General features: G+C 38.7%; 4 protein-coding genes across 17 annotated transcripts; 3 read left to right on the top strand and 1 right to left on the bottom strand.

Moving 5' to 3' along the window:
* Positions 1-201: 201 nt before the first annotated feature.
* On the top strand, positions 202-5645 carry LOC116843238 (CCR4-NOT transcription complex subunit 2). Of its 8 annotated transcripts, none has more exons than XM_032813491.1 (10): positions 202-858; positions 1598-1655; positions 1724-2216; positions 2620-2643; positions 3035-3261; positions 3426-3668; positions 4003-4288; positions 4418-4525; positions 4619-4844; positions 5503-5645. In XM_032813491.1, exons 3-9 carry the CDS (start codon positions 1891-1893, stop codon positions 4836-4838), a joined length of 1434 nt encoding a protein of 477 aa, XP_032669382.1. In that variant the 5' UTR covers positions 202-858; positions 1598-1655; positions 1724-1890; the 3' UTR covers positions 4839-4844; positions 5503-5645. The 8 variants fall into 8 exon arrangements, with proteins under 8 accessions (XP_032669382.1, XP_032669383.1, XP_032669381.1 ...); XM_032813492.1 differs by lacking the exon at positions 5503-5645 and adding an exon at positions 5066-5197 and having other exon boundaries at positions 203-725; XM_032813490.1 differs by lacking the exon at positions 5503-5645 and adding an exon at positions 5066-5197 and having other exon boundaries at positions 203-858.
* On the bottom strand, positions 4840-7961 carry LOC116843237 (malonyl-CoA decarboxylase, mitochondrial-like). Of its 4 annotated transcripts, none has more exons than XM_032813487.1 (11): positions 7890-7961; positions 7596-7752; positions 7368-7508; positions 7027-7167; positions 6774-6926; positions 6515-6668; positions 6298-6437; positions 6056-6191; positions 5765-5974; positions 5528-5633; positions 5306-5454 (listed from the first exon to the last, which is right to left on the bottom strand). In XM_032813487.1, exons 2-11 carry the CDS (start codon positions 7743-7745, stop codon positions 5325-5327), a joined length of 1461 nt encoding a protein of 486 aa, XP_032669378.1. In that variant the 5' UTR covers positions 7746-7752; positions 7890-7961; the 3' UTR covers positions 5306-5324. The 4 variants fall into 4 exon arrangements, with proteins under 4 accessions (XP_032669377.1, XP_032669378.1, XP_032669379.1 ...); XM_032813488.1 differs by having other exon boundaries at positions 7936-7952; XM_032813486.1 differs by having other exon boundaries at positions 4840-5454; positions 7596-7923.
* A 99-nt stretch (positions 7962-8060) lies between these two features.
* LOC116843236 lies at positions 8061-12970 on the top strand. 4 transcript variants are annotated; one of them, XR_004377862.1, is made up of 7 exons: positions 8061-8256; positions 8424-8581; positions 8847-9006; positions 9084-9662; positions 9789-10079; positions 10177-10514; positions 10697-12970. XR_004377862.1 is itself a non-coding variant. In XM_032813483.1 (7 exons), the coding sequence occupies exons 1-7, from the start codon at positions 8190-8192 to the stop codon at positions 10733-10735; spliced, it is 1530 nt and encodes a 509-aa protein (XP_032669374.1). In that variant the 5' UTR covers positions 8061-8189; the 3' UTR covers positions 10736-12970. The 4 variants fall into 4 exon arrangements, 3 of the variants coding, with proteins under 3 accessions (XP_032669374.1, XP_032669375.1, XP_032669376.1); XM_032813483.1 differs by having other exon boundaries at positions 10177-10412; XM_032813484.1 differs by having other exon boundaries at positions 10177-10486.
* Positions 12971-13702: 732 nt separating this feature from the next.
* LOC116843235 (regulatory-associated protein of mTOR) lies at positions 13703-21483 on the top strand. Its single transcript, XM_032813482.1, has 23 exons — positions 13703-14163; positions 14442-14544; positions 14972-15213; positions 15591-15737; positions 15816-15991; positions 16079-16138; positions 16226-16326; positions 16405-16538; positions 16668-17051; positions 17253-17327; positions 17427-17684; positions 18134-18277; positions 18354-18609; positions 18792-18833; positions 19023-19168; positions 19250-19347; positions 19425-19536; positions 19664-19818; positions 19916-20086; positions 20186-20430; positions 20524-20688; positions 20865-21141; positions 21294-21483. Exons 1-23 carry the CDS (start codon positions 13918-13920, stop codon positions 21481-21483), a joined length of 3927 nt encoding a protein of 1308 aa, XP_032669373.1. The 5' UTR covers positions 13703-13917.
* The last annotated feature ends 1318 nt before the right edge of the window (positions 21484-22801 follow it).

The following is a 22801-nucleotide window of genomic DNA, read 5'->3' as shown; positions in this document are numbered from 1 at the left end:
GCTGAATGCGCCCAATGACACGCAATATGGCGGCCTATGGTCTCGCTGGGCCAATCAGATCGGAACTATCGTTACTATCGATAGGTACACAAAGGAATTATAATCGCGCTTGATTTCTCGATCGACCATTCGCGACTCGATTCGCTGACTATCGCTCATTAACTCGAAAAAGAATATATACCCTAGGACGATTCGACGAGAGAATCGCTCGATCATGAGTCAAGCTCAACACCGTTATACTTTCGCCGTGACGACGATGTAGCCTCTGATACTTCGGTAACGCGAAAAACACACTCGTGACGGGAATATCGCCGAGGAATTATCGTGCACGGTCTTTGTGTGGGTTCGACGGTCGCCATCTCGGCCGACGCGCATCTCGGGACACTCGCTTGAATACGTTGTTTAAGATATTGTTAATATGGCAGACGCTCGTGTCTCTAGTGTTGTTTAAGTTCGTGAAACTGACTGACCGAGTGACAAAACAGTGGGTCCTGTGTACCGAAGGGCACGCACTGTGATGTGTATGAGATCCTGATCGCCTCGTGTCGCCGTGTACACGTGCGAATCTCACGACGACGCGCGTTCCAGACAGAGAGGAGGACTCGATTTCTCGCAGCCAGGACGGAATCGCCGATCGTGCAAAGACCTCCTCACGAAAAACGGAGATCGTCGTCGCGAAGAGAGTTCCTCGACGAGAGTTAACGCATCAACGAACGTTCTCTCGCGTGTGTGTGCTTTTTCTTTTTTTCTTTCTTTTTTTTGGGTTTAAACATCCGTCCACTTTGTTTATCGCGGGCACGATGATGGGATTCGACATCGTCGCGTCGTCGTGATACGCAGCTGGTGCGCACGTCGCAGGTAGTGTTGCGCGGCTACCGCGCCGCGCTTTTCCCTCAATATTTTGACGTCTCCTGTGCGCGCACTATAACCTCCCCCGTTCCTTTGTGCTCGTCGACTCAATTCCAGTATCCGTCCCGACATCCAGTATCGATATCATTGTGCGTGTACGGGCGTGCGAGCGAGCCGTCACAATTCGCGACCAGTCCTTGCGGCGATTTCTTACAGTTTATCAGAGAAATGTCCGGGATATACCGTGCGCGATTGTCGTATGTATTTTTCACAAGGTAGAATTGTTGTTGGCGGGACCATACGCGCGCCCGATATCGCACATATGGATCTCGTCACATTTTCGCGAGATTCCATGAAAGGAAAGGCTAGATTTAGCGTCATCAAATGCATCGAATATTTCAAGCGTCTTCAGGTTAAAACGAACTTTTTGCTTTGGTTTTTCTAATATTGCATGTATTGAAATGCATACTTATTTATATAAGGGCATATAAGGACATTGTGTGCTGAATAAGTATTCTAATATCTTTATAAACAATGTGTGTATAACTGCTATAATTACACCTATTCTATAAACAATACAATTGATGCAGATAAAATTCGTAATTCAGTGACCAGATGCATGTTCTTTATTTTTAAATATTGTATAGGAAATTTAGAACAGAGAATATATGCTTGACTTGATTAAGTAGAGCAAATAGTCAAACAACCAAGATATAACAAAGTTTTAATGAATTGTTTCTCTCATCAGGTTTCTGTCTCTGTACCACGTCTTGATGTAACTGCTACTGAGAGGCTACGATTAAGAGGTAAACAATAACAGTTTCAACAGAAGTCTATATATCGATGAGAAAATACATGATCCTCTTCATTCCAGGTCACAAGTTATTTGTCATGGGTTGTCAGCGATCACATGAGATCAAAGAGTTTGTGAGTGTCGTACTGGAAGAGAAGTAAATGTGCTGATTTGCTGCTGAATAAAAAGTATATCCAGTGTGAGCCTCCTCTGGGCAGGCAGTTTTACATTAGTGGTGCCATCGGGCTATGGCCAACCTGAACTTTGAACAGCCGCCACGCAGTATTGCGAACGCCAGTCTTTCTTCACGCACAAGCAGTGGGGGGGGTTTGAACACGTCGGCCCTTGCGGGTCATGTCACGCCCACTTCGGGCATGTTCTCAGGCTCGTCTGCAAGCACTTCGAGTACGGCAAACTCGGCGGTAGTCGTTACTAACGTTTATCCCTGTGCGTCCAGCTCCGGAAGTGGGCAGAATAGTCATCAGTCGCAGCAACAGCAACTCTCTCCTATGGGCAGTAGAGGACTGTTTGGGCAGAGAGCTTTTACCGACAGACGTACTATGCCAGCTCTTGGGTAAATTATCCATTGAAATTGATGAAATCTATTCTCTAAAATCGACTTAATAATCGTTACTTGAAACTTGCCTCGGATGAAACATTGATTTTAATATAGAGTAGGGTAAATTTTTCAGCTGAATCGTTGTTACAAAAATATAATGTCATATATATAACTCAAATAAAAAACCCTAAATTTAGATCTGAGTATTTTGTGTAGGACAAGTTTTAAGCGATGACTATTTCTTGGATTTTTTGGAATAGAATCTCACTTAAAGCGAACGAAAAGTGGCGGTATCTTCATTCGAGACGATAATGAAAATACTGTCACTCAAAGTCGCAAGAGTGAATGCTTTGCTTAAGTTTAGAATGGATTCTGATTCTAATTGCATTAATAGTTATTATTTGAATTTTGTCTCTAGTGAAATATCCAGATTTGAACTTAGGTGAGAATTTTTCAGTTGAATTACAAGTATAAAATATCATATATAATTTAACTAAAAACTTGGATAAAACTCTGAATAAAAGTCTGAGTGTTTCATGACAACTATATAAGAGCAATGTCTCAGTTGATCAGAGTATATTCCTTTGTGACAGTAAAATAACATAAGATTCACTCTTCAATTGGAGTGAAAATATCCACTCGATAGATTCTGAGTAGAGAATTCTTTCTGCATGAGTGAAAAGTGGAACTAAAAAATTCGAGTTGCTCTACTTTTCGAGTGAAATTTCACTCCAAACAATTTCGAGAGTGTAGAACTTTAAGTTTTTCTCCACTATTGTAAATAAGGCCCTCCACGAACGTCGTAAACTATCTCCAGCGATTTTGTGTTGCAGAGCTTCAAATCCAATGGGTAATATGGGCAGTTTTGGAATACCTCCAAGTCGTAATTACGGATCTCAAGGTGCGGTCAACAATTTCCACTCTGTTTTTGGGAGTGGAGGCGGCGGAGACACGAGTACTCCACCTCTATTAGATCTCTCGGAGTTTCCTTCCTTAACAAATAGAGGTCAAGGTGATTCTATGCCACAACCTAGTCCCATGCCAGGGAAACAACCATACGGTTAGTATATAATAATTCTATGGTAGATTTTAGATGTAAGACATGTTTTCTTTCTATATCATAAACAGAAGATTATCCGTATCGTAATAGTAGGTATCTTCCAGTTGCTTTCAGTGAGTATAAGCAGATTACTTCATTGTTGTAATTCTTCGCGCTTGTTACAGTTGGAATGGTGAAACAACCGACATCAGAGCCGAGCGAATTTACTATGAGTTCGGAAGACTTTCCTGCGTTACCGGGCACGCAGAATAGAGAAGGTCCGTCACCCGGTGGTAGCGTATCTGGTGATAAGAATATACCTGTAGGACTGGGTCCGGAGATCGGGCAGGACGTATTACAGGCGAACAGAGCATCTGGGTCGGAAAAGTCTCTATCTTCTAAGAGAGGCATTCAAACATTGCCTGAGGGTAAACTAAAATGTTGTATTATTGTATACACCAGAGCACAGTACACGTTGCACTTCGCGGCCGATTTTCGACTTTCTCCGCCCAGCGTTATTCCCCTTACCTTCGTCAACCCGCGCGCAACCTACAAGCCGCTCGAGACTCAGGAACATGTGATTAGTAAACATGTGTTCCTGAGTTTCGAACGGCTCGTAGGTTGCGCGCGAGGCAATGAGGTAAAGGGAATAACACTAGGCGGAGTAAATCGAAAATCGGTTGATATGTGCGATGCATGCCGAAGTCTGGTATACACATCAACGATCATATTATATACCGTATATGGCGACGTTTATTTTAGACACGCTCAATTTATCACATGCAGGCAAGGTGACGAACATACCTGCAAGTATGGTGAAGGATCAATTCGGCATGGTCGGGCTTTTAACGTTTATCAGAGCAGCGGAGACAGACCCGAACTTGGTGACACTGGCGTTAGGCCAAGATCTTACTGCGTTAGGATTGAATATGAATGCGCCGGAAACTCTCTATCAAAATTTCGGTGGTCCTTGGGCGGATACACCCTGTCGACCACAGGATATTGACTTTCACGTACCACCGGAGTATCTTATAAATGCCGCAATCAGGTATCCTCATTTTTAATTCTGTGTATCTCGATGCACCTTATCTCTCGTGTGTATGTTTTGTTGCTATCTCTACGTTACGTCGCAAAAAGTGGGATTAAAAGTATTAAGTCTCTTCCATCTGTGTTTTAGAGATAAGCTAGCGCCAGTTAAACTAAATCGATATAAAGACGATCTACTGTTTTATATGTTTTATACAAATGTTGGGGATGTATTGCAATTAGCGGCAGCGGCGGAATTGTAAGTAATCAATCGAAATCAATTGTCGGATCCATTAATGTCAGCGTATATACGTGATGATACTCACACCGTGTGAATTTTATGTTTACAAAGGTATAGCAGAGAATGGCGATATCATATGGAAGAAAAAGTTTGGATAACGCAGGCACCAGGTATGGGGATTGTAGAAAAGACGTCGACATACGAACGTGGTACTTATTATTACTTCGATGCGCAAAACTGGAGAAAGGTAGCTAAGGAATTCTATTTGGATTACACGAAACTAGAAAGTAGACCTCATCTTCCCACGAACTTACACCAAACTCAGCCTTGACTACAGGTGTGTATGAGACTTTATTTTTTCCCTCTCCTCTCTTGAATAAAAATTTGTAACGTTTATATACAATTGTTAGAGAAAAACAAATCGAGAAAAAAATATAATTGCACGTACAATTCAATACTCCCGACGTTATCTCGATGCGCTTTTGTGCTTCTCTATTACGTATTATAAAGAAATGTATAATTTTTAAATTATAATTAAAATTATATTATTTGTTTTAGACTTGTCTGCAGACCATTGTGCTGTCTTTAAGCTGGAAACAAATCAGCTATTGTATAAATGAACAAATTTAATAATCTTTAATAAAAACATAAAATTTGAAGAGTAATAAAGCAAATTTTCTTATCAATGAATTAGACACCCTTCATCCTTTGGTGTGTCAATTCTCCATCATAATTTTATCATAATAATCTTTTATTTATACTTAAGATATTTATATTCTTCTTCTTTTCTATTCAGATTTGCTTCAGCAATAATCTTTTATAGCATACTTCGTACAAGTCTTAATTTTTCCGCCTGCGCGGCCAGATTAATTACACTGTCCGAAGCATTTATAACAAAATGTTCGATGTAATTCCTGCTGTTCTTCTCACATTCATCTAAAAAGTACCTATGGAAAATAATAATATATACAATGTTTTTAATATTTCTGTTTCAGTTAGAATTAGTTTTCAAATGTGTACCTATAGTTGACCATTATGCCACAACTATTAGCTACTCCGCGTGGTGAAGGGTCAGCCAACCAGTTTATTCTCCACATCACAGCTCCATTACGTAAATGAAAGTTTGCTACAAGAAAGTGTATTTTGGGAAATTATTTATTTTTATAGTATTAATGTGTCATGTGTACAGGTGTGTATTTATATTTAAATTATATTTCATAATTGATTGTGTAGAAGAAGAAAAAGCATAGAACGTACCGACATTATTTAAAGCATAGCCACGTCTTTTTTCTTTGTATAAATACCAGGCACATGCTCGAAGTAGTGGCTCCTTTAAAAATTCTGACAATTTTCCATCGCTTGTCCATAATGAAGTTCCTAGAATCTTTTTTAGGACTGATACATCTTCAGTTTTTAAAATATCTCTCATGGTTTCATATTCTTGCATAGTGAATATATATTTCATGTCTATGTAGGAAAAATACGTTTATATACATACAAAACACATATAGATAAATTTAATTATTTTTTTTAATAATTAGCAATTACCTTGCTTTAGTTTTTCAAGTAACCAAGCTTTAAAGTTAGGTATCGGTGATAAACTAGACAATAGCTGTACAGCTGGAAATTCAGTTGTAATTTCCTTGACTACTTCTTTTATAAGGTAATTACCGAGTTCAATACCCTGTACATAAATATTGTTGGACTTTATATAGTTACTAATATAAGTTGCAACATCTAAGACTTATTATCAAGTAAATCAAATAAAATTTTTATCATAACCTAACTACCTGCAATCCTTTTTGAGTCGACGATATAGAATAGAATATTGCAGCTTTTATTTTAGTTTTGTCTTCTTCAAGAAAAGTTACATGTTTTTTTGTACTTCCCAGAATTCTAGTTTCAGCTTCTTCGATACTCTTCACACTATCTGCAAAATTTATAAAAAGAATTAATAACTATTGACTCTCACTAAATAAATCAAACGTAATTATCGCTTTGTTAAACCTGGAATAATGTCACATAATGCTGTGTGCAAAACAACAATAGGTTCCTTTGGCATGGAAGGATGTGTAAATATGTAACATCTTCTATATGGTCCCACTCTACGTTTTAAATCTAACCAATTTTTTATAGGATGTACAGCTTCATAATCTGATATCTATAAATTTTCAAATAATAAATTATTAAATAGTTATATCAAGCATGTAGAAGCTAGGAAATTACTTCATGTATATATAAGATAGATATTAAAATAGTCATTAACCTTTTGCAGTGTATCACACGTGCTCTCCCATGTTATTCGTTCTATGTGCAAAAAACCCACTGAAAACCAAAGCAAAAACAAATTTCGCAGTGTGTGATTTAATTGCTGTATTATTATACTTTCATCAGCATCTTTTACTTCAGCCATCAGTTCCTAACAAAGAAAAATCTCTAAAGACAAAAATCCAGTTTGATTTTGCAAAAGATAATTGCATATCTGTAAATAAATGTTTCCATCTTTAATTTTTTTTTACCAAAACATCAGTTCTCAGATCAACCAAGAACTTCACGCCATTCTCTAGCCTTCCCATAACAACAAACAACCAATGATAGGCTGGTGTAAGCATATCCTTCAAAGCTCTTTCATGATTAATCATCTGCCTTTCATTTTCAGGCTGTAATAAAATTAGAATGTCAAGATTTTTCTATGTAATATACTTTCTAAGGGACATATATTTGTGATACATGTAAATACATAATTTCCCAACAAATTAATACAGCAGACAAATATATACTAAAAAAAAGTATATATTCTCAATCCTGATTATATAATTTAATCAAGATGACACATATTGACTCACATGAAATAGTATACCTTGGTGCAAACTAACTTCCTGGCTACTTGACATATATTATCATGTTGGACAGCATATTGGGCAGCCAACGTACGTAAGATCTGTTTACGATCTTCCTTGTTGCTTTCGGCATATTTAACGCATAACGCACGCACTTTGTTCTGCAACATTCCTTGATATAGCTCTTTATGAAAGGAATTATTTGCGCTTTACGTTATAAAATTTAGAATATAATGTGCGATAAAAACCTCTATGATCCAGTTACTGATTTTTGTGTCCCTGAATTTGAAAATTTCCTGCAATTCTTCGTGTACAGGTAATATGTCTTTGACTTTATTGCACAAAGAGAATGACTTTCCATATTCGCGCTTAACCATATTGGCGAGACTGACTTTCATCGTGTGTCTGCAACGTTGAGTAATTGATAAAAGTTCCATGAAAACCTTTCCAAACATCGTAATCAATTATCAATAATTGTAATCCGTTATAAATTAAAAAAAGATGGAAAAGAAAAGAAAGACTCAAAAGTACTTCAAATTTACTTTCAATAGATGTCACATAACAGACATAACTGTCTTTCTCACGTACCGCACGCCACTGTACAGACGAAAATGTAAATATCTAAATTATCCACATTAGATAATATCGCAGTCAAAGGTAACAGAAAGTGAGAAGAGTGACATTGTCAATTTTCGTAGTTTCGGTTGGCAACATTGAATCGCTATTGTTGATAAGCATAAACTGCAGAATGGCGATTCAGTGAGGAGCTGTCAAGGATTGTTGCCTGCGCCTGATGGACGTCAAAGCGATCTGAAAGCAAGCGCGAATGTGACGTCCCGATAATGTACAGTATGCAGACAGTGCGTTTCTATTGTTATCTCGTTTGGAGTGTTTGGTGTTTCTTACAAGGTAACCATTAAAGGAATTCACCATACTATTCGCAACACATTTCCTCGTGTGTCACGTTGCGTTATCATTGTCACATTAGTCACATTCTTGTTATTCTCTGTATTTCCGTATCACTGTTTACTCGTCATTTCTGCGTCATCTACATACGTTTGTTGATCGTTTTGCAGTCACCGCCGACTATGTCAAACTGTCACATGATGGACCAGTTGTGCTAGGTGGTACAATCACTTTCAGAGCTGATCTATATGGAGACGATGGCCAGAGACCGCCAGGCACTTTCAAATACAAATGGCGAGATAATTCGTTAGCAAAGCATGAGTATCAGGTTTGAATTATCACAATATGCTATTTAATAGTGACAAAGTTCGCAATACTTTTAGATACCAAATTGTTACATTTAGACTTTTATATAAGATATTGCTATACTTTGGAACAATATTGAATGACATTCAATTTAATTTTGTTAACTCTCTTCCTCTGTGGAATTGTAAATATTTATTATCATCATCATGGGTGATGAATATTTTATATTAAAGCTTACTTATGTTGTCATAAATTACAATAAACCTTACATATTGTTACTATTCCAGACTGAGGCAACATCGAACACTACAACATTTTGGAGTTTAAGTTACTCAAGACAAGATAATACTCCTGGCAGATACATTATGGAGATATTAGTTGAATATCGTTTGTTTCCATATGTCTGGTCACAAGACACAAGTGCTCGCATTGAATTTAAAATCACTGGTAAGTTTTATCAATGGAGTCTCATGTGAATTCTGAAATATCACATATTTCATCTTTCCTGTTTGTTTTAATTGCAGAATGCCTTAATGGTAACATAACCATGGAGCAAGGCAATAAATCCATAGCAGGAGAATATGTTTCTTCTGTGAATGAGACGAAATTGATGATAGACATGCGTAAAGGAGATTACGATTTCATAATGAAAAAAGCAACATCTATATCGACGTATTGGTTCATCGATTGCAAGTATTACGGCCTAACGAATGATTTCACTTTTGCATATAATTTCACAAAACCTGACACGGTGCATGAAATAGGAGCTTTAACAGTCGTGTCATATATACCTCCAACAACCACGACTATCTCGCCACCTACCACCACCACTACGGCTGTGCCCGTTAACGTGACGACAATCGCGCCGAACACCACTACGACTAATCCAAATAGAACTGTCGTAACTGTAACAACAACCGCATCGCCAACTGTCACAACTGTAAAATCTACAACGGCGAAATCTACGACTGCGTCTCCGACCAATGCAAGCGCGATTGACGCCGCAAATATGTCTCTGCCTTATATATGTTCGAACATGTCGCTCATTCCACCGGATCCCAACAACACATACGGATTTTTCCAGAAGAAAATAAATGTCCGTGGTTAGTAAAATGTGTCATTAATATCTTAAGGAAGAATTCTTTTTTGTAATTTAATCTTTTTATTCCACAATTCGATATTCATTAAATTTGTGGACTTTTGTTGAATATCTATACAAATGTTTTTAGCTCCCATATCGAACATCTCGGTAGACGGTACAAATTGGATTCAACCGTGGGATATGTTGAATTTGAATGTGACCTGTAAAGGATCGGGTCCTTTCCACAAGTGTCTTCAGTTTCATCGTGGGAAATACAACGTGACGGGCAATGAGACGTGCGACAACATAGAACACTTGCACACCTGCAATTTTCCCATCGTTCATTATTTTCTGGAGCCCAGTATCTACACGATATTAATCGTATTGAACAACGAAGTTAGCACCCAGATTTATCCATTAACGATAAACATTTACAAAGGTAAATCAGTGGAAATGATTTCCACTGAGCACTCTCGTGTCTCAGTTTATCGTGATGTAGTGACGACGATAACGTTCATGATTAAATATTCTTGTAGTCACGACGAAGCCACAGCTATCAGTCATCGTAGTGCCGGTCTCTTGCACTCTCGTGGCCGTAGTGCTGATAGTGTTTGGTGTGGCGTACTACATTCAAAGCAGAGCAAGGTTCACGGTGGAAGTCGCGGATTTCGACTTTGGGCAAAGTAATCCAGAGATGGAATATAAAACGTTTGCGGAACGTTTGCGTGACTCGCTCAATAACACTGTAAGACCTGGAGGCAAAGGGACAAGTGTACGCCCGTATTACGGCAGCATGAATCACTGAAAAAATATTGACCATGCGATTTGTGCGGTCTCTCTCGCTGTGTAATTTTTCTGTTATTCTAAAAATGCAGTATGATCTATTTCTTTCTTTGTTTGTTTCGTTTTCTCATGCTTTTTGATCTCACGCATTCTTTCTATTGTTTACTCAAAATTTAGACGGATCGAATTAGAGGAGTGATTAAGCCGTAACAAAAATTTTCAATGATTAACATTGTTTCTTGAGCAATTAGTTAAATAAAATATGTATTGCAGGATTATAAGCCATTGAACAATCCACAAACGCATCAGTGACGCATAAACAAGGAGCGACTTTCAGAAGACGAGAAGCGACACTAAACTTACAAGAGTGTCTGTGAAGAGATGCATTACAGAGATACGCAATGTGTCAAACAGGTACACCCATTAGCGAATTCCACGTTGGTATATTGTTGGTACCAATATTCCATATTGGTGGCAAAGAGGTTTGTCAAGTCTCTTGTTGCTGCAATTAAATAGATATTAAATAACTTCACTTGAGGATCGACGTGTCATAAAAAGGAAAAAAAGGGAAAAAACAGACAAATCACTGCGCGATCTTTCCCAAAAATTTTCGAATTGTTAGATTAACATTGTACATAGGCGTGGCAGAAATTACGAAGATGTATATATAGGCTGTGAATATATGTAGCGTGCAATAGTGGTAGAGTCGCTCTTACATAATACATGAAAGAATTTGATATTTTTTTAAGGTCCCAAATGAAAGTTATCGATTTATGAGCCTTTTTATGATTTATCGTATATATTTGCTTTAAATCGTTAGTTACTATTGATCTACCTTCTTTATACTTACATAGAATTTAAGATGGAATTGATATTATATCAACTTACAGCACATCATAGGAGTGAAAGAGATTAATACTTTTAGAGGAAACTCTTAATTCATTAGCAAATTATTTTATATCCTCTATTCTGATTTCTCTTTTACAGATAACAGTGTCTCTAAATATAGCTTTTGTAAACCTTCTGATTGGCCTTCAGTCGCATTTAGAGGCACTTTTATTGATAAAGAAAATTCAGAATAAAAGCTTGTACGTCATATTCCATAGAATCACCGATAATTTTATAAAGACACCAATTAATCACTTTCTCTTCATATCTTTTTCTCTCTCTCTCTCTCTTAAAGGATCTGGTTAGTTTATAGGCATGAATTTAAGGAGTTTCTTTGGAATTTTTTTATACAAAAATTGTAAGACATTTTTCAACTTTTCAGTATGTTTTTGTTATACTTTGAGAAAGTTACATAATTTTCTTCATAATTGAAACTCACGTATTAGTTGAGTTATAGAGTGCAGTGCAACACGCTCTCGTGTTCTGCTGGTGTACATAATATAATAACTGCCTATAGTGATCTGAAACAAAAAATTAAACAAAATTCTTATTTTATATAAATGTGACTGTCGTCTGAACTAGGATTACTGATCTAAACCAAAAAATCTGACGAAATAGCAAAATAGAAAAACAAACTGCAAGGTTACGATTTACTTTTCTATTCCGTCATTTTGTCAAATTTTAGTTTAGACCAGTAATCCTAATTCAGACGATAGCCATACTTATATAAAATAAGAATCTTGTTTGTTTTGTGTTTGTTTCATGTACTATAGATCTCTTCAGAATCGATTCCAATCGAAATAATTCCGTTATGCTGTAAAAAATTCCAAATAAACTCCTTTAATTTACGCTTGTAAACTACAGACTATTTAGCCAGAACCTTTGATCGCTCACATACCATACACACACACATACACACACAAATCCGACATCACACGCGGAAATCGCTGAGTAAAGATGCGTTATTGAGAAGCGGGATTACAGCACGACCAAATTGAGAAATTATTTTATAAATTATGTGTTATATATTTATAATTCATTGATAAGTAGGTCTCTTTTAAAAGATTTCGAGTCAAGTCACTTAGGCAGATATATTACTACGAACGCTTGTACAAGACGCTCTAGGCTAGAGAAATAGTCTAACTCGAGCAAAAAGAAAATATAATTATCACAATATCGTGGCGCAAAAACATTTATCTGCCAAATACTTAACGAAAAAGAACAAAAGTGTCATAGATATTACGTTAGGTGTCGTTTCCCGCATTATCGTCACTCGGAAGGACACGCATTGTCCCGAAAAATCGAAATCTCGAAATTCAAAAACTGCGACAATGTCTCTAAAAATCATAATATCGAAATTTGTATACTCAAGAGAGTTTCTCGAAATACAATTTTTCGAGACGGGAGATGCTTTTTGAGAGATTGTTTCGGTATATTCAGATTTCGATATTATATATATTCGGGATATTGTTCTACTTTCTAAGTTTCGATACAATTTTTGTTCGAGACAATGTATCTTCCATCATTCGGACGATTGTTGTTGTTACGATACCGACGCACAGGATCTGTTTTGTCCACAGACACGGCATGTAAACATTTTGTTAAGATTATTGTAACGCTATAATGATACTTTGATTAAAGTGATTGGTTTTAATTAGCCATAATCTTTATCATTATTTGAACGTAGCACTCAGGTCAGCTGTCAGGTCAGACAGATATTTTTTATTTATTTCCAAATAAGATTAATGTCTGTTTGAACATGTCCTAATGATTGAATGTTGGAAAACATTAATAACTGTATCTAATGTTTCTAAAAAAGAGAAATTTTATTAAAAGTTATGCTAATTTATAATATTATGTGATAAACATTCAATCATTGATTCTATATTATTTGGTAATTAGGACATGATTTGTTTTCCAGTTCAATTACTGATATGGCTTAACGACATTATCTAAAGTAAATGTCTCAATGATATTTCAGTTTTTTTTTAGAAATATTAAATACAAATATGTTATTAATATTTCAATCATTAGGATAATATTCAGTTATTGGCACATTTATCTTAACATCTTATTAAAATTATAATTGATATTTATTACTTATTTTCTTTTATTTTTCGATCAATAAAAGAGTTTTTTTATGAACGTTAGTTGACCAGTAATTCTATTGATTAATATAAAAACTGATCATGCCTTATTAGTTCAGTGATTGGGACATTTACTTTGATGTGACTCAACAAAGGAGATCGGGAGAACTTTCTCTATTTCGTCATAACGCGCGCGATCGTACAGCGAGATGAATCAATGGCAATGAATCGATTTCAAAAGTATCGACAATATGATCGATAGGCGGGATCGCACATCGAGAAACAGAATCGATACATCGATTATGCGTGTACGGCCATCTCAATATGGCGGCGTGTGTGACAAATTCGACGAGTCGCGCCTTGTGAAGGACGCTTTTACGTCGCGACCGCGTGGTGAATATCCGTTGGTGCGTGCACAATTACACCGAGCAGTGTGATCTGGCACGAGGCTAATTGATCAACGCGATCGCGAATACGCGTCCTCTCACACCCAGTGCCTGCAATCGCGATATTACGAGGATGTCAGTGAGTTATGCCAGGATGAAGGCGTGTTACGAAGCGTCTTCACCAACAGCGACAACAATAACAACGACGACGATCATGAGCACGACGACGATCATGAGCACGACGACAACGAGCAATACGTCCAGGCGGGCTGGCTCGGAGAAGGACTGGCAGATGCAGCTGGCGTTCTGCAAGCCTCGTCACAATGGCACGATTGAAGGCGTGAATTACATCAGTCAAACCTGGCGGATGAAGGAGCGGGTATGTGCATGAACGACCTAAAAGAGGGTAGGCGTGTCCAGACGAGACGAGACAGACGACGGTGAAGCTGATATGTGTACAAACGCCGTGTATCAGCGACATACGAGTAACGTGGCCGGGGAAATGTTGCGCGACACTATATGGCAAAATTCACGACATTACTCACGTGCACGAGTCGACGAGATAGGAAGAAAAGGAGAGAAAGAGACTTCTTTCTCGTCGACGTATGTACGCCAACGAATCAATACTTGACCATGCACGTGTCCTTTTTTTTCTAGATGAAGACTGTGAGCGTGGCTCTGGTGCTGTGTTTGAACGTCGGCGTCGACCCACCTGACATTGTCAAGACACAGCCCTGTGCGCGCCTTGAATGCTGGATAGGTAGCTTTATTTACATCCTTTCCTTCTCCTGACCCCCTCTGATCCTCCAAGTGTTGTTATGTAATTGTCGTTTTTGAGGTTATGCATGTTGCACGCTGCGAACGACGAGCCGTGTGGTCTCTTCATACGCGCGACTTTCACGAGCCTCCGCCAGGTGTCGAGTTGAAATCGAATTCCCTCGATCTATCGTTTAAATTTGACTTTGATTCACGATTTATTTCGGTTATTTTGATCGCGTCTGTTGATGAAATTTTACAAATGGTCTTTGGCATTCTTATCTGTGTAGTCAGTATCAGTAAAAAGAATAAAAAAATCGTGTCCATTGAAGCATTTGTGGGATAATTTGTACTGTCTGTCATTAACAATGAAACCTTTTAGCAAATGCGAGTTGGAATAATGTAGAGCTTAAAAGTAAATATCCTTTCAGATCCTTTGTCAGTGAGTCCTCAGAAAGCTCTGGAAACTATAGGCTCGAATCTGCAGAAACAGTATGAACGGTGGCAGCCAAGAGCACGCTACAAACAGAGTTTAGATCCAACTGTCGAGGAAGTTAAGAAATTGTGTACATCCTTAAGACGTAACGCTAAGGAGGAAAGAGTCCTGTTCCATTACAATGGCCATGGTGTGCCCAAACCCACTACTAATGGTGAAATCTGGGTGTTTAATAGGGTTGGTACAAAAGTACATTAAAATAAATGATTAACATAAGAATAAGAGTTGATTGTATTATACTTGATTGTGTGCACTTGTCAACTGTTACGGACTAGAAAAATATCCAATTTTTCTCAATTTAACGATTGATTTAAATAAATATGTTTCAATTCAACTGATAATTGATTTCAGCAAAGTCATTGTTCTACAATGAATTCAATTAAAAGTTATTCAAATGGCTATTGAGGTGAACAAAAGAAATAAAAGATTGTTCAATTAACGATTGAACTTAGTTAATTGAATTATTAATCCGATTGAATTGGCTTGGCTCATATTAATCATCAATTAAACAAGACAGTGATAAAAAATAGTAATTCTTCGTAATTCTGTTACAGACATATACACAGTACATTCCATTGTCGGTTTATGACTTGCAGACGTGGATGGGTGCACCTAGCATATACGTGTATGATTGTTCTAACGCGGGTATTATTGTAGAATCCTTTCAGCAATTTGCAGATCAGCACGAGAAGGAATACGAGGTAGATAATAAATTTAAATTAAATTCTGTTACGTTAACAAAGTGCATGGATTAATCTAACAGGTGTCTTTCCTCGTAGATGGAGAAACAGCAAAATCGTGCGACAGGTGTGTCAAGTCCTGCAGCACCGTGCTACAAGAACTGTATTCAATTGGCGGCATGCGCGGCCAATCAAATTTTACCAATGAATCCAAATTTACCTGCAGATATATTTACGTCATGTCTCACGACGCCGATTAAAATCGCAATACGCTGGTAAGAACTGTCGCATAAAGATAGCCAATCAAGAAAAGCCCTTACATTTATTGATGAGAAAATGCATTTGTATTTTCTCTCACATAGGTTTGCGATGCAGAGCACAGCCAATTTAGTTCCCAACATATCCCTTGATCTTCTTGACAAGTAAGATTCTCTCTTCTTTTTTAAATGTCATATTGCTCGTGAAGTAGCAATGAAATGATCATATGAACTTTAAATTGAACGTTTCAGAATTCCTGGACAGTTGACTGACAGGAGAACAATGTTGGGCGAGCTCAATTGGATATTTACCGCCATTACCGACACGATAGCGTGGAACACTCTGCCAAGAGGTGGGCGTCCCCGATCGTAGAAATTCACATTTATGAAGTAACACGATGAAGTAATGTAAAATATATTATCGTTTACAGATCTATTCCAAAGGTTATTCAGGCAGGATCTGTTAGTTGCTAGCCTCTTTAGGAATTTCTTACTGGCCGAAAGAATACTTCGCTCTTACGATTGCACGCCGGTTTCCTGCCCAAAATTGCCACCGACATATCAGGTAACCTTTACTCAGCAATTGTGTTCTGAATCCAGGAAAGCAGAGAGTTTAAGAAGAGTAATAAAAAAGAAATATATCAATAAAATCTGCATATATCGTTTGTATGGATTATATATATATTTTTTCTAGCATCGTATGTGGCAAGCTTGGGACATGGCGCTTGATTTGTGCTTGGCACAGTTGCCGACGGTTCTGGATAACGAGGATCGTTACGTGCACTCATCGTTCTTCGAGGATCAACTCACAGCGTTTCAAGTCTGGCTTACTTTCGGATCGCAGAGTCGCAATCCGCCCGAACAGCTTCCGATAGTTCTTCAGGTGTTATTGAGTCAAGTTCATAGACTGAGAGCGTTGGAGCTATTAGGACGTTTCCTCGATCTTGGCCCGTGGGCTGTGAATTTAGCGCTTAGCGTGGGAATCTTTCCCTACGTCTTGAAATTACTGCAGAGCAACGCCAGAGAGCTCCGGCCATTGCTCGTTTTTATTTGGGCGAAAATTCTTGCGGTAGATAACGTAAGTACACTTCTATCTAAAGCTTGATCTACAGTGTGTTTTTGCTTCCTGTTTCCTCCTCTTTCTGACTCAAACCTCAAGTCTTAAATTAAAAAAAGAACAAGAAACAGGAAGCAAAGACCATATTATAGATTAGGCTTTATTATCTGCTCAACGCTTCAATTTATAAATATATCTTAATTTACAATTTTTTAATTACAGACCTGTCAAGCCGATCTCGTGCGCGATGGTGGCCATAAATATTTCTTGTCCGTACTGCAGGATACCTCTACTCCGGTAACTCATACATTACATTTAATTTAATCCGACAATTGCGTTCAGACAGTGCAGCTAAAATCTGTCGTAACGAAAGTACGTTTGACCCTTGTATTTCAGAGCGAGCATAGAACGTTAGCCGCATTTGTATTGGCCAGTATTGTGAACGATTACCGGCCGGGTCAAGTGGCCGCGAATCACGGCAATCTCGTCTCGATATGTCTGGAGCAACTGGGAGACACGAACCCACTGCTACGGCAGTGGCTTTGCTTGTGCTTGGCACGACTTTGGCACAATTTCGATAAAGCGAGGTGGTGCGGCGTCAGAGATATTGCTCACGAGAAGCTCTTTACGTTACTAAAAGACCCCGTCCCGGAGGTAAACGACTTGAATTGTTATTGACTCTGCTCTTCGAATCACCTTCGATTCAATTCTCTCCAGCCGATCTGTAAAGATTTTGCGACAGTATCGCGTAGTTCTCTACGATACTAATTTAACTAATGTAAAGACGTTTATAGTAATATATTTATATTGAACGTAGTATTAATGTGAACAAAAATTGGTTTGTAGGATCGGCTGAAACGAAACGCGATGTCAAAGTAGACTCGACATAGGACTGCAAAGGGCATTAATTGCATATTAAATTTCCTTCTGTACTCTTAATTACACATTCATGGTCATTAATGACCATAAATATATATATCCTGTAGCAAGATGATATTCAGTTAATCGAATTAATTATCACCACTATCTTAGCATTGTTGTTAGCGTTATATATTTATTCATAGATCCTAACGCGTGATATTGACATTGCATCATTGTTATAGGTCCGGGCGGCTAGTGTATACGCATTGGGTACATTTATAAACAGTGTTACAACCAGAAGCGAGCACGCGAACAATATCGATCAAATTATAGCCATGACGCTTATCAATACAGTGTCTCACGATATGTCTCCCTTAGTTAGGAAAGTAAGTAGAGATCACGATTTAGAACCGACCAAGACTCGCACCGTTGACGATGAATCACACGCGATTGCTGTTGCAGGAGTTGGCAGTGGCTCTTCAGTGGATGGTGCTGCATTTCGAAAATTCCTTCGTGACATTAGCCTTGGCTGAGGAGCACAGCCGGAAGGAGCTCATTGTGGAGACTTTGTCTCCGTTCAGTGGCATGAGGCGCAATCTATCGAAGGATAGATTGAAGATGCTTTCCCCTAATAATACTTACAGCATAGACATGACTGATGGATTCGGGCAAGATCGCATTAAGAGAGTGTCTTCCTCGTCGTCCATTAGCAGTCTAGGTAAGAAGCAAGCAGTGCATCAGTTTAAACAGAGTCAAAACTTATCATATGGGGTGGTGTGGCGTTCATTTCTCATTTTATGCTAGCTTCATCTATACAATGACGAACGAATGCTGTTCCACCCTATACTTGTGTTCGAGTACTGGATAACAATTATTTGCATTGATTCTTTCGTGTGCCAGGTAATAATTGGGAGTTCGTGAGGAAACCTTGCGAGTCACTTGGTAATAATGATTGGAAGTTTCATTGCATGTTCGTACATAGTCCATATTTTGTTTTAGTGTTAGATTATTACTCTCAGTATTTTTCTCGCACAAGCTTTGTATGATAGCGACGCATCTCGCTCCTTCTTTCTCTAAATATGTTTTACGTTTAAGTGACGTTTTGTTAATTTTGCGCTCTGTTAATCGCAGGTCACAGCTCGCTCGGAAATTTACCGAGTCTCTCCTACGGTAGCGTGTATATGAAATTATGGCATGGATTGTGCAATCTCGACAACGATCCTCATCCGGTGGTCGGTGCTATGTCTCACAAAGTTACCAATCATGTTCGTAATAAGGTAATATCTAAAATTCCGTTGAAAGAATTTAGTTGCACAACTATATTAGATTTTTATTGATAATACTGTTAACAATTTTAGGTAAAGGCATCCTCGGCGCCAAAGGAGGTAACTGAAGCGAAAATTTCTTCTTCGTTGTCTCTGCCGCCATCTCCGTCGAATCGAACTAGTTATTTAAGGTCAGTGGATGTTTCTTGTAAGATATAATTTCTACTTAATTCTATATGTCACAATGATAATCTTTCCTATACGTTAGTAATAGCAAAGGAGAATCGCCACCGCCTGCTGTCAATTCTGGAACGGATTTGTTGCGTTCTTCGAGAGCTCTGCCGCACAGTAGTCGCAATAGGAAACCAGTTCCTAATACGGTAACAATTGTTTCTTCCTTATTTTCGCACTTGGATGTAAATTTGTCATCTATTTTTCGTTTTTTGTTATATTACTGTAATATAACTTTTAACTGCACCACTAAATTTAACATCTGTAATAATACAGATATCTGAAGAGACAGATGAAGTGCCTGGATTCAAGACACCATTGACTACCTCTCAATTTGTCGAATGGAGTTGCGCACAGTTTGCTCAGCCCGCTAGTTTAGAGAACGAGATGGACGATGTGGAAAGCAAGCCATATCTCGAGCGAGAATGGCGGTAAGCTGGTCCTATGATCTTGAATTAATATTCTAAACGTCTCTACTACTTAAATTTGATTGTGCTTTAACGAGAGACTTTATGCTTTTATTGTCAGATTTATACGTAACGAGAAGCAGAGGAATGACGCGAGGGAGGAACAATTGCGCGCTCCGCAAAGTAAGATGGAGTCGCAGATGTGTCATGCGAGATGTCCGCAGTCGCCTCAGATTTTGGTCTTTCATCCGTTCGAGTCGCATTTGGCCGTAGCGCTGAAGGATTGCTTCGGGTATATGAATTTTCTAATCATAAAGAGCGTTATATCTCAGATGTGTGATAGAAAAACAATTCACTGTGTCATCAACTAACATGTCAAAAACTTGTTCAGAGTATGGGATTATCAGAGCGGCACGAAGTTGACGTACTGCGCGAGTCGCGGCAATAAAGGGAAATCGCGCGTCACGGCGCTGGAGTTCATCAACTCTCACGACCTGACTCTGTTACTGGCGGGTTCCGACGACGGCTCGGTGAGAGTGTGGAAGAATTACTGTGGTACAATTAGTCCCGATCCGGTTTTACTCACAGCTTGGCAAGCTCTGGCTGACGTACAACCCGCGACAAAGACCTCCAGTGGTGCGTATCGAAGAACACCGGGACTGAATAGCCGATTAAGTGAACAAATAAACGTACAATTATCGTGGCAAATTGCCGGTAACGTGTTTCCAGCGACGGCAGGATTGGTCACTAAGTGGGAACAGAAGTCACTCACTCTAGCGGTAACGGGCGATGTACGCATCGTGCGGCTCTGGGACGCTGAAACGGAACTGAAGAAGCAAGATATACCGACGGGTGCGGACTGTTGTACCACTTGCATCGACGTTGACGGCACAGGTTGGTTGTTCGAGGAAAGGACTAGGCTATCTTAAGAACAAATTTTTATCGATAGTATTGAGTCTCGTCAAAATCATATACACGTATATTCAAGACTGAAAACAAAGAGTTTGATTGTTATATTTAAATGTTACTTATATGTCAAGTGAACAATCGTGTCAAATTGAAAATTCTAGGCTCGATTATGGCACTGGGCTGCGGCGATGGATCGGTCAGGCTGTTTGATCGGCGATTACCTCCCGCGGAAGCGAGAGTCATGACGTGGAGGGAACACAGCGTCTGGGTTTTGGGCACATTCCTGAGGAAGGTATCGACACCTCAATTGTTTACCGGCTCTTCGTCGGGTGATATAAAGATCTTCGATCTTCGAAAAAATTCCTCCGTGAGCACGATTCAAGTAACACCCAGCATCGCAGCGCTGACGGCACACGAAGTGGCTCATATTTTTGCTTGGTAAGCATAATGAAACTATACTCTGTTGTTGTATCAAATCTCTCTGAATCATGCTGCACTGTAACTCTTTGTAAATTATTAACGTCAATTGTTTCGACAATAATTTTCAATAGTTTCCTTGAAATAATAAATGAATTTTATTCTCGTCTTAGCGGCACTACGAATCACTGCATCAACGTCTACAATACCTCAGGCCAACACCTCAATACGATAAAATTCCACGAGGGATTCATGGGTACACGTATAAGCCCCGTGAGCTGTCTGAATTTCCATCCGCATCGCGTGGCCTTCGCGGCTGGCTTTGTGGACAGTACCTTCACGGTGTACGAGTCGCGCAGATGACCATTAGAGATGGAACATATGTAAGATCTTTGCAGGTTTTTGTAAATTTTTAATGTTTTACGTGTATTCTTTCACGTGCATCTGTCGCGAATTTTATCGCTCTGACGAGAAATTAGGGCTTCGCATTCGCGTCGTGTTTTTCTGCGAGAGGACCGTGCTGTTAGTTCCTACGATGTTTAGACAATAGTCTGCTCCTCCTCTTCTCACTCCCGTTATTTTTGCTAGAACTTGACATCTTACCTGTGAACTCCGTTATTTTTGCACCTGATATCTTACCTGTTACTTCGTGCAAAAAGGTGTAAAGGAAGGAAGGTAGCTGTTAGCTTTTGTGATAAATAAGTACCGTGAGTAGATTAACCAAAGTATCTCGAGGCGACCAAAGAACAATCCGAAGATACGATTAATCATCGGCAGACATCGGCGTGTATGTGTGTGTATGCGAGAGACCTCAATTTCCCCGCATAATGAAGTAGAGACTGTCACGAGGGAGCTTTGAGCTTTTTGATTGGTAAACGCTTACAACTTGTGCCGGTGAAGTAATCTCGACTGTTGTGCCATGCGATCCGCTTCAAGACGAAGCTGTTATAATAGAAATTTTTATGCAACGGAGATATTTTGATTACTGAAAAACGATAGGTCCAAGTCGATGCGTGCTGTACACGTACAGCTTGCTTCACGTGCATTTTCACAAGCCGGGAAAACAGTTGACGCTGGCTCTCGTTTACATTTCACTGTTACTTCCCGATGATTTTGTCTACTTTATTTTTGTGCTATTCCTTTTTATTGTCATGTTCCTCATCGATTAGGTGATACATATATGCTTTGGAAAATTTTAATTGTTACTGATGTCGTACAAATACTTATGTAGAGATACATATAAAATAATTATGCATAATCTGGTTGACAATGAGATTCACAACGCGAAGCACATTTGTTAAACATTCGTGCGCTGATTTCAAGTGGCAATATTAGATGTACCTGCTGCACGTAAGCACACATGTGGCATTTGCGGATTAACGACGCAGATACAATCACGCAAAACTTTCTAGTTGAACATGTATGATATATGTACACGCGAAACTGAGTAAGCAGTTGACAAACAGCTACCTGAAAATTGTGACGTGTGCGACAGTATTTTTGGTTCGACTTACATAAATTTGCGAATGAATGCACGATTTTCAATTTATTCTTTGTACAAATTTATCCGATAATTAGTGTTCACGATAGAACCATAATATATGAGCTGTTGCGCCCTTGAGCGGCGAAATTAAGTAAAAGTATTATTGCAATTGGCTTGTGTAAGCTCTCATATATACAT

This window comes from Odontomachus brunneus, unplaced genomic scaffold (genome assembly GCF_010583005.1).
Source record: "Odontomachus brunneus isolate Ranch 3 - 2012 unplaced genomic scaffold, Obru_v1 Obru_scaffold_030, whole genome shotgun sequence".
In the NCBI taxonomy this organism is placed as follows: domain Eukaryota; kingdom Metazoa; phylum Arthropoda; class Insecta; order Hymenoptera; family Formicidae; genus Odontomachus; species Odontomachus brunneus.
This window is presented reverse-complemented; position numbering and strand designations above follow the sequence as displayed.

What these genes read in the sequence shown, in the direction of transcription:
- LOC116843235 (XM_032813482.1), top strand. Translation starts at nt 13,918, where the DNA reads ATGTCAGTGAGTTATGCCAGGATGAAGGCGTGTTACGAAGCGTCTTCA. An exon ending in AAATCTGGGTGTTTAATAGG is followed by an intron (nt 15,214 to 15,590) that starts GTTGGTACAAAA and finishes ATTCTGTTACAG; the next exon opens with ACATATACACAGTACATTCC. An exon ending in TATCTCGAGCGAGAATGGCG is followed by an intron (nt 19,819 to 19,915) that starts GTAAGCTGGTCC and finishes TTTTATTGTCAG; the next exon opens with ATTTATACGTAACGAGAAGC.
- LOC116843236 (XM_032813483.1), top strand. Translation starts at nt 8,190, where the DNA reads ATGTACAGTATGCAGACAGTGCGTTTCTATTGTTATCTCGTTTGGAGT. An exon ending in AACGATAAACATTTACAAAG is followed by an intron (nt 10,080 to 10,176) that starts GTAAATCAGTGG and finishes ATATTCTTGTAG; the next exon opens with TCACGACGAAGCCACAGCTA. An exon ending in CTGGAGGCAAAGGGACAAGT is followed by an intron (nt 10,413 to 10,696) that starts GTACGCCCGTAT and finishes TATGTATTGCAG; the next exon opens with GATTATAAGCCATTGAACAA.
- LOC116843237 (XM_032813486.1), bottom strand. Translation starts at nt 7,802, where the DNA reads ATGTTTGGAAAGGTTTTCATGGAACTTTTATCAATTACTCAACGTTGC. An exon ending in ATCTGAGAACTGATGTTTTG is followed by an intron (nt 6,927 to 7,026) that starts GTAAAAAAAAAT and finishes TTTCTTTGTTAG; the next exon opens with GAACTGATGGCTGAAGTAAA. An exon ending in CTATGCTTTAAATAATGTCG is followed by an intron (nt 5,634 to 5,764) that starts GTACGTTCTATG and finishes ACTTTCTTGTAG; the next exon opens with CAAACTTTCATTTACGTAAT.
- LOC116843238 (XM_032813491.1), top strand. Translation starts at nt 1,891, where the DNA reads ATGGCCAACCTGAACTTTGAACAGCCGCCACGCAGTATTGCGAACGCC. An exon ending in CGTACTATGCCAGCTCTTGG is followed by an intron (nt 2,217 to 2,619) that starts GTAAATTATCCA and finishes TTTTGTCTCTAG; the next exon opens with TGAAATATCCAGATTTGAAC. An exon ending in CTTATAAATGCCGCAATCAG is followed by an intron (nt 4,289 to 4,417) that starts GTATCCTCATTT and finishes TCTGTGTTTTAG; the next exon opens with AGATAAGCTAGCGCCAGTTA.